The sequence below is a fragment of the Labeo rohita genome, chromosome 17 (assembly GCF_022985175.1).
Source record: "Labeo rohita strain BAU-BD-2019 chromosome 17, IGBB_LRoh.1.0, whole genome shotgun sequence".
In the NCBI taxonomy this organism is placed as follows: domain Eukaryota; kingdom Metazoa; phylum Chordata; class Actinopteri; order Cypriniformes; family Cyprinidae; genus Labeo; species Labeo rohita.
Genome location: NC_066885.1, coordinates 402,569 through 412,628, shown reverse-complemented (window position 1 = coordinate 412,628; position 10,060 = coordinate 402,569). Strand labels below are relative to the sequence as shown.

At 44.9% G+C, this 10,060-nt stretch overlaps 1 protein-coding gene across 1 annotated transcript; it reads left to right on the top strand.

The window, feature by feature from the left end:
• Window positions 1-1,919: 1,919 nt before the first annotated feature.
• thbs1a (thrombospondin 1a) lies at window positions 1,920-10,001 on the top strand. Its single transcript, XM_051133114.1, has 23 exons — window positions 1,920-2,053; window positions 2,139-2,210; window positions 2,297-2,859; window positions 3,162-3,237; window positions 3,355-3,447; window positions 3,534-3,643; window positions 3,810-3,935; window positions 4,395-4,491; window positions 4,578-4,751; window positions 4,833-5,009; window positions 5,091-5,264; window positions 5,356-5,483; window positions 5,566-5,718; window positions 5,815-6,033; window positions 6,110-6,217; window positions 6,656-6,815; window positions 6,900-7,018; window positions 7,103-7,337; window positions 7,428-7,655; window positions 7,739-8,010; window positions 8,088-8,185; window positions 8,422-8,561; window positions 8,655-10,001. The coding sequence occupies exons 2-23, from the start codon at window positions 2,147-2,149 to the stop codon at window positions 8,663-8,665; spliced, it is 3,525 nt and encodes a 1,174-aa protein (XP_050989071.1). The 5' UTR covers window positions 1,920-2,053; window positions 2,139-2,146; the 3' UTR covers window positions 8,666-10,001.
• The last annotated feature ends 59 nt before the right edge of the window (window positions 10,002-10,060 follow it).

The window sequence follows — 10,060 nt, the reverse complement described above, 5'->3', positions numbered from 1 at the left end:
TTGAGAAGACAAAAGATTTACAGTTGGACTGGAGTGGTGTGGATTATTGTGATGTTTTTAATCAGCTGTTTGGACTCTCGTTCTGACGGCACCCATTCACATCCATTGGTGAGACAGTAATGGAATGACACATTTCTACAAATCTGATGAACAAACAAACTCATCTACATTTTGGATGGCTTGAGGGTCAGTAAACTTCAACTGTTCTTTCAGTGTGTCAGATGGTAAAACAGGTGAATAAATCCTGCATATTCTGACAGTAGATCTCTCAGACTCTTCCACAGGTGAGCGTCACTCATGTCATCTTCAGTAAATGTCAGTTAAGTTGAAGCTGATGATGCGTTTTTAATCTGACAATCATCATGAGGATGTTTTTCTTCTTTCACAGGCCGAACACGAAGCGTCTGATGGTTTGTTCTCAGCAGATGTCAGATTCTGGAGCTCTGTATGTTCACTTCATCTTCATCTTCTAAGTTCATCTGACCTACTTCTGTCACAATTACAATCACAAATCATAAGCATGAGGTCATTTCCTATGAGAAATAAAGCATAGAGTGTTTCTCAGGATAGATTTAACAATTCTGAGCTTCTATAATCAATCTTCTAAATGTGCGACTGTCATTCGGTCATGAAATATCACAGCACGAGTCTGTGTCTGATCAGACGCCGCAGGAGCTGCTCCCAAAACAAACTTCACTTCAGTCTTCCTTCGCTTTGATCTTTACCACTGAACGACACTGAGACATTTAAATGTATTTTGTGGCCACTGTTGTTACGGGACGTACACCGCACTGAAAAACTTCTGTCATATTATTATTTTTCATCAGGAGACGCAGCGCAGAGATGTTGGAGTGTGTAACTGCTGATCGTCTGTTTGTTTTAAACTCCAGTGAGTGATATTGAACAGGCGTTCAGTGACACACATATCTCTGCACATCCACTGGAAACACTGACATCAGGCCGGTTCCGTCGAGCCTTCAGAAGGCTTTGTGTTTCTCTGTTCCGCCCACACGCGAGCGTCAGCGGGCCTGTACCATCACACCGCTCGTTTTATAAGCCATGACAGCATCACTATAATATTTGATATGTTTCCTGGGCGTTTACATAATTAAACACACACATACAGCAGCAGCTGCATTAGAATCTGCCGCACTGGAGAAAAATCACCTTAAGGAACAAACTCATTTTGATTTCATGACTTCTTAGTCGCACAGGAATAGTTAAATTTGACTAATATGAGGAATAAATCACACTTATAAACAGGAAATACCATAATGTCCAAATTCAGACCTTTTCAAACACAATCCTAATGGAATGCTAATGGAATTTCTGTCATAACAAATGATTCAGAGACCAAACAGAATCCTGCTGGATGAGCGGAAAGTTCGTTATTTAGTAAGAAATTCATCACAGTAAAGACAGTAAAGTTGTCAAATAAATGCTGTTCTTTTGAACCTGCTATTCATCTGTGAATCTTGAAAAATAAAATGTAAAATGAAACAAAAATATTATATAAATGCTGATGATCAGAAAAGTTTCTTGAGCAGCAAGATTTCTGAAGGATCATGTGACAATGAAGACTGAAGTAATGATGCTGAAAATTCAGCTTTGATCACATCAGATACATTTTAACAGAGAGAAAACAGCTGTTTTCAATTGTAACAATATTTCACTATATTTCTGATTTCACTGTATTTTTGAGTAGAAGAGAAAATCTTACTAACTCCAGACTTTTGAACTGTAGTGCATAATATTTATATATAAAGGTCATTTTTGGCTTGTGTGTGTGTGCGCGCGCCCGCGCAGCAGATTGTTGGCCGATGGAAAGTTTGCTGTGGAATGTGCAGTTTTTTCTCCTGATGTTGAATGTGCGCGTCCTGCTGGACGCCGATTGGTCGAGAGAGCAGCGGAAGAATGTGTGAAATGACTTAAATAGCGCTGGAGTCTCCTGTGCGGATAGAGCAGAACATCTCCAACACAAACACACACACAGAGTCAAAGATACAAGGGAATTTCTTCAGAGCTTCTTCGTTATAAGAGTGTCTCTCTTCAGGTGAGTGTTTATTTTCAGCGTTGCGCTTTTAAGAGGATTCTTCTCGTACAGATGTGTGATGTGATGTGATGTGATGTGATTTCAGGGGGAATCATGACTCTGAGAGGACTCGTTTTGTGCCTCTTGTTTTGGAGTTCGGTGAGCAGCAGACACGTAGGTGAGGAGAAACTTTGCGCTTCCATCCATTTTCATGCGTTTGATGTATTTGTGTGCGCTCAACGCGTTTTCTCTCCAAATCCGCAGAAATGCCTGACGATGACACCGTGTTCGATTTGTTCGAGCTCACAAACGTCCATAAGAAGCATCACGGGGTGAGTTTAGTGAAGGGACCCGATCCAAACAGCCCCGCGTACAAGATCCTGAACCCGAACCTGATCCCCTCAGTGCCCGAGCTCTCCTTCAGGGACCTGATCTACTCCATCCAGAGCGAGAGGGGCTTCATCTTCACCGCCAACCTCAAGCAAGCCAAGCGCACCCGAGGCAGCCTGATCTCCGTGGAGAGGAGAGACGGCACCGGATCCGTCTTTGAGATCATCTCGAACGGCATAGCCAACACGGTGGATCTGGTGTACTGGACCGCGAGCGGACAGCATCTGGTGTCCATTGAGGACGTGAACGTGGCGAACGGGCACTGGAAGAACATCACGGTGTTTGTGCAGGAGGATCGCGCTCAGGTCCATGTGGGCTGCGAGGAGATCAACAATCAAGAACTCGATGCTCCGATCCAGCAGATCCTGAATCAGGAGAACGCGGACATCTCGAGCCTGCGGATCGCCAAAGGAGCCGCCAAATCCGATCGCTTCATGGTGAGAATCTGGATTTTGCTCATGTGTGGTGTATCAGAGATGCATGATTATAGCAAAATGTGCCTTTATAGTAATGACTTGTGGTATTTGTTGTATTACATTTCCATGTGATGCATACTTTCGTCCTCTAATGAGACTTTTGGAAATGCGTAAAGACGCATAATGCGCGCAAAGCGTGTAATCTTCAGCGAGTGTTTTTGTTTTACAGTCTCCGTCTGAATGTTCCATGTAATAGTAGCTGTTGGAACTCAGTTCGGTTTTTTCTGCCAGTCTCGGTTTTTGACCATTATCCCGTTTTCCAGGGAGTTCTCCAGAATGTGCGGTTTGTTTTTGGAACGACGCTGGACGCGATTTTACGCAACAAAGGCTGCGAGAGCTGTGAGTTTTTCTCGAGCTAAATCTTATGTTGAATAAAATTAACTGAAAAAATAAAATGTAATGCATGCATTTCTATATAAAAAATATTGTATTAAAGCTTATGTGTTGTCAAAACAGCAACCGTAATCGCTGATGTCATGACCCTGGAAACCCCCGTGAACGGATCCAGTCCGGCCATCCGCACTGATTACACCGGACACAAGTCTAAAGGTCAGCTGATCGTCATGTGTTTGTAATGTGTCTGGGGTCTCATCATGGACTCGAGAAGTTAACGTCACAATCCTGTTCCTCTTCAGATCTGCAGGACATCTGTGGTTTCTCCTGTGATGATCTGTCCAGCATGTTTAAGGAGCTCAAGGGACTCGGCGTGGTGGTGAAGCAGTTGTCAAACGAGCTCCACCAAGTGGTGAGGATCAAAACCAGCTCTCTGTCTGTCTGTCTGTCTGTCTGACGTTCATACGTACATGTGTCTCCCCACCCTGTTTATCTTCTAACCCCAAACAGTTTTCCCAGTCACTTCCCTCACATGAAATAAAAAATTGTTTCTAATCTGTTCTTCTTCCGGCTTTCAGTGGGCAGAGAACAACTTAATCAGGACTCAGATTAAAGTCCACGAAGGGGTTTGTCTGCACAACGGCATCGTTTACAAAGACAAAGACGAGTGGACGGTGGACAGCTGCACCCACTGCACATGTCAGGTATGTTCAACCAATGTAAAATGTGCTCAAAAGCCCTGGTTTTGGAGTTGGAGAAGGCAAAAAGGTGCAATCTCTTTCTCTCTCGGTGCATTCTGTCTTTCTGTCTCTGCACACATGCATCTGAATGGCCGGGATTCAGGAATGTTTTAATTGGTGAGTGATACCCGCTGTCTCTGGTTTCCGGTGAGACCAGCGCCTGCGTGCGTGTTAGTGTGTGTGCGGTTGTGGCCGCTGACTCAGTACGTCTTCTCCACCCTCATGCTGGCCACATTAAAACACTTTGTTAGTCCGTTCAGATGTATTCCCTGCTGCCCTCTCACAGTTTATATCACCACACGATTTTCCTGCCAAAGCCAAGGGTCACTTTTTATTGCCAGCTGAGAGGCGTTTATTTCTCATCCATTATGTGCAGCTGTTGGGATCGTGCGATTAAACTTGCTTCAAATATTTTATTCGCAGAACTCCGCCACTGTGTGCCGTGAGATCTCCTGTCCTCTCATGCCCTGTGCCAACGCTACCGTCCCAGACGGCGAATGCTGTCCGCGCTGCGGAACACGTAAGTCCAGTTTCAGAATTCTTCGATGTAATTCATCTGACCTCTGGCCACATTTGGAGACATGTTCTCTCATTCTTGTCTTCAAGCGAACGACGCGGGCGTGGACGGCTGGTCGCCCTGGTCCGAATGGACGCACTGTTCGGTGACCTGTGGCAGAGGCATTCAGCAGCGCGGACGCTCTTGCGACCGGATCAATAGCAACTGCGACGGCACGTCTGTCCAGACGAGAGACTGCTACACTCAAGAATGTGACAAACGCTGTAAGTTCAACAGCATCCACTGCTGACATCATGTTTGGATTCCCATGCACATCTTTAATGCTTATTTCCGTTTTCATGCAGTCAAGCAGAATGGTGGCTGGAGCCACTGGTCTCCCTGGTCTTCCTGCTCAGTGACGTGTGGCGAGGGCGTCATCACTCGCATCCGGTTGTGCAACTCCCCTACGCCTCAGATGGGCGGGAAAGACTGCGAGGGAGACGGTCGTCAGACCGAACCGTGCCAGAAGGACCCGTGCCCAGGTGAGTGTTTGCGACTATTGACGTGTTTAGAGAATATAACCTGAAAACCCAAATGACCATGTGTCTCTCTCGCTGTCTCAGTGAATGGAGGATGGGGACCCTGGTCACCATGGGATTCTTGCTCTGTCACATGCGGTGGAGGACTGCAGCGCAGACATCGTCTGTGTAACAGCCCCGCTCCCAAATACGGTGGAAAAGAATGTCTGGGAGATGCCAAAGGAACCCGTTTGTGCAACTCCCAGTTGTGTCCAGTTGGTAAGATTTAACATTGCTTCGTTGATAAGGATCAAGCTTAAGCGAAAATTCTTGTTGTAGAGTATCAAAATAACACCATTCTGTACTACAGATGGATGTCTGTCTAACCCGTGTTTCGCTGGGGCCAAATGCACCAGCTTCCCCGATGGCTCCTGGAAGTGCGGCGAGTGTCCGACTGGATACACTGGAGATGGAATCCACTGTCAAGACATTGATGAGGTAAGGTGTCACGATAATGAGTTAGATGCCTTTAAATGAAGATGCCAGTGTTTCTAAATATTCTTAATTTTGGTCTCTGCAGTGCAAAGAAGTTCCCGATGCCTGTTTCGTGCTCAATGGAGTCCATCAGTGTGTGAACACAGAACCAGGTTACAACTGCCTGCCCTGCCCTCCACGCTACTCTGGATCGCAGCCCTTCGGCAGGGGAACGGAGCAGGCCATTGCCAACAAACAGGTTAGAATAGTTTACAGAACAGTGTTGATGATAGGAAAAGCCAGTTCTTTCTCCTTGCGTGAAGTGCTAACCAACATCAAATCGACCTGTTAACAGGTCTGCACACCTAGAAACCCGTGCAAGGATGGCAGCCACGACTGCAATAAGAATGCCAACTGCATCTACCTGGGCATCTTCTCTGACATCATGTACCGCTGCGAATGTAAACCAGGCTACGCTGGGAACGGTTACATCTGTGGAGAGGACTCTGACCTTGATGGGTGGCCAAACACGAACCTCCACTGTGTGGAAAATGCCACCTACCACTGCAAGAAGGTATGTGACCGTTTCCTAACCATATCCAATTATGCAACGAGGTTGCAAAATCTTCATCAAAACATGTTATTTTTAGGACAACTGTCCTGAACTTCCCAACTCTGGGCAAGAAGACTATGACAAAGATGGAATTGGAGACGCTTGTGACAATGATGATGACAACGATGGGATCCCTGATGACGGGGTGAGTTGTAAACACATTGTTCTTTTGCAGGAGCAGTTAGAGATGACTGTCATAGCATGCTACAGAGAGAACAAAAGAGAGAAGACAGAGAGAAACGTTGCCAGTAGCAAATAAATAAAGCATTTATGATGGCTTCCATCCAGCCGTTCTGGATCTCTTGGTTTAACATCCATAATTCAAATCGTACACTGGGAAAAAATTTGACTGGGCAAACAAACAGTTAGAGTCTTGCAGCCAAACGGTGCATTCCAGCACAGCTGTGTCCCAAACCGTCACGTCCATGGCATATCGCTTCAGACATCAATTTTGTTTAGTGCTTTTCTATGATGTGTGCGTGTATTTATAAATTTCGGTTGGTGAGGTAGAGAGTGTCTCCAGATGTTTTCTGTCTTACTGGTTTCATCACTGACTTGGCTGGATGCTCTTGTTTTGAACCAGGACAACTGCCCGTTCATCTTCAACCCAAGACAGTTCGACCACGACCGCGATCAAGTTGGCGACCGTTGCGATAATTGCCCATATGACAGTAATCCAGAACAGACCGACACTGACAACAACGGCGAGGGTGATGCGTGTGCTATCGACATCGATGGTGACGGTAAGTCTTGCATCATTTAACCCGATCAACACAAGAAACACAGAAATCGTTACAAGGGTGTAACACTGGAATTTGTTTGTCTAGGCATTCTAAACGAGAAGGACAACTGTCCATATGTGTACAACACTGACCAGAGAGACACTGACCTGGACGGAGTTGGTGACCACTGTGACAACTGCCCACTGGAGCACAACCCTGACCAGGTGAGATGCTTGAACTTGCTTTTTTAAAGCACGAGTGTGCAACAGCAATTGATGAACGCTGCAATAATCCATGTGATGTCACAGATCGACTCTGACTCGGACAACATTGGAGACAAGTGTGACAACAACCAGGACATCGATGAGGATGGACATCAGAACAACCTTGACAACTGTCCCTACATCCCCAACGCCAACCAGGCCGACCACGATAAGGACGGCAAAGGAGACGCCTGCGATCATGACGACGACAACGACGGTGTGCCAGACGACAAAGACAACTGCCGACTCGCCTTCAACCCAGATCAACTGGATTCAGACGGTGAGTCCAACGCGCTAGCGTTGATTTAAGTCCATTAATTTTGTGTGTGCGTCCCACATACTGAATTTGTGTCTCTTTTCTCTTGTCCAGGAGATGGACGAGGCGACATTTGCAAGGATGACTTTGACGTCGATAACGTGCCAGATATTTATGACGTTTGCCCGGAGAACTTTGGCATCAGTGAAACAGACTTCCGCAGGTTCCAAATGGTTCCTCTTGATCCCACAGGAACGTCCCAAATCGATCCCAACTGGGTCGTCCGTCACCAGGGCAAAGAACTTCTGCAGACCGTCAACTGCGATCCTGGCATCGCTGTTGGTAAGTGCTCGAGAGACACGGCTCATGATAAACACATTCATCTACATCCAAATGTTAATCATCGTCTTCTTGTTGTCCCTCAGGTTTTGATGAGTTCAATGCCGTGGACTTTAGCGGCACGTTCTTCATCAACACGGACCGTGACGACGACTACGCCGGCTTTGTGTTTGGCTACCAATCCAGCTCACGTTTCTATGTGGTGATGTGGAAACAGATCACGCAGACCTACTGGTCTCACACGCCCACTAAAGCACAGGGTTACTCTGGACTGTCCATCAAAGTAGTGAACTCGACCACAGGACCTGGCGAACACCTCAGGAACGCTTTGTGGCACACTGGAGACACCGAAGGACAAGTACGTATCATTCTCAAGCATCCAATTGAGTTTGGTGTTTGAAATGTCCCGCTCACCTTATTTTGGACCGTTTGCAGGTGCGCACCCTGTGGCATGACCCCAAGAATATCGGCTGGAAAGATTACACCGCCTACAGATGGCAACTGATCCACAGACCCACAACCGGACTCATCAGGTAAGTGTTGAAGCCAATTTAGATGGGGGTGCCCAGTTCTGTACCTGGAGCTCTACTTTCCTCAGTTCAGCTCTAGTATCTCTCATCAAACACAACTAATTAAGGAGCACTTGACAGCGGAGTTGGAACTGGTTGGATCTCCAGGAACACCACTGGGCCGTTTGTCCTAGTTACTAAACGACAGCTATATCAGCAAAGCGGCTTCACTCACTCCTGTTCTTTTGATTGATTTTTAGAGTTACTATGTATGAAGGCAAGAAAGTCTTGGCTGATTCCGGCACCATCTATGACAAGACATATGCCGGAGGAAGACTTGGCCTCTTCGTCTTCTCTCAAGAGATGGTTTACTTCTCAGACCTCAAATACGAATGCCGAGGTAACACGTTTGAATGGTTTAGAAGAATACTCCTCTCCATAGTGCTCTTACTGTTCTGGAAAGCTCATGAGTGTTTGTTTAACTCTCTTGCAGATTCATCATAACACCCATCAGCGTCTTCCTGAAGGACGTGCCCATTATTTCTTCTTTTCTGTCGGTTTAAATGTGTTCTGTGTTATAAAACTCTTTTGTGGATCCAAAAACGTTCAATCCAAACAAGGACCACAGGAGCAAGTCGAGCATAGAGACCCATCAATACCTTCGTCTCATCGATCTCTGAGCGGCTTGTTTCTTATCATGCGACTGGTAAAGGGAAGTTCTTCTGTAATGTCACCTCAGATCTGCTGTGGACTATGATCATGACAAAGGAGCCACTTATGAACCGAAGCAAGTTTCCCCTTGATTCTGGTGGGTTTGAGATCCCACAGGAGGAACTGTTGAGGGGTAACGCACAGGACCGACTGTCGGTTTGACTTTGTGAAAGCCTGCTCTTCTGCGTTGAGACATCCAGACCTTCAGGACTCATTGATTCAGGCTTGTTTTTCCATAAGTTACCCATTACTTCCCCCTAAATTCAGCAGTCTGCTTTTGATCACATTCAGTCATCAATGACATCCAAAGAGTCTTAATTTCACTTTATAGAGTGGAGTGCTTCTCAGGGCTAGAAGGACCTTTGTCATTTGACGCTTAGATTAATACACAGATGTCCTGATGAGCATTTACATAATCATTCAAGAGTTTTTGAGCAGAAAGCAGAAATGAAAAGGAAGTGGAGATGTTATAGAGGAATAATAGGCACACTTGTTTAATTTATTTATTGTGTTGAGAGGAGACGGATGCATGAGAAATCATCTCAGTGCCACTTATTACTGAAACAAACAGAGAACAACTGGAGCGTCTCCTTCCGTCCGGGAGGAACAGACTGGGGTGAATGAATGGTGAACAAAATACGATGTAAACATACAAATATTACCTCACTGTTGTACAATTGAACTCAGCAAAAATTGCAAATTATATTTGTGCCATTTAGAATTCAGTTCTGTTTTGTTTTAGAGCTACTGTACGTAGTAAAACATTAATTCTGTAAATAATAAAAGAAAAAAACTTTTTATGAGATGCCCCAGTAGAACATGAATGGAAAGTTGTTAATATAAATAGTTTGTGCCTAATTTTTTAAAAAAATAAGTTATTGGTAAAGTTGTGTTTCTGTTTAATGTGTAGATATATGCTATTTAAATAATTTATAAGGAACTGTAACCTGACATTGGAAGTGTTTGTATAAACTGTTTGCACACTGATGAGGATTTTCTTAGTTTTTTATGTTTAAGGATGCTTCAGTGTCAGTATTGTTACTAGTTTTACACAATAATGTTGTTTAAGTTTTATCAATCCTTTTGTAAAATCAACGAACAATAAATTCTTTTGAGTAAAAAATTACAATGAAGTGGTTTTGTTTGAAATCTGCTTAAATGATGTCTTCCCTTAACAGTTGACATGTG

Bases quoted from the DNA above. Each gene is read 5' to 3' on its own strand.
- thbs1a (XM_051133114.1), top strand. From the start codon at position 2,147: ATGACTCTGAGAGGACTCGTTTTGTGCCTCTTGTTTTGGAGTTCGGTG. The intron at 6,034-6,109 runs GTATGTGACCGT...TGTTATTTTTAG, and splicing joins CCACCTACCACTGCAAGAAG to GACAACTGTCCTGAACTTCC. The intron at 8,186-8,421 runs GTAAGTGTTGAA...ATTGATTTTTAG, and splicing joins CCCACAACCGGACTCATCAG to AGTTACTATGTATGAAGGCA.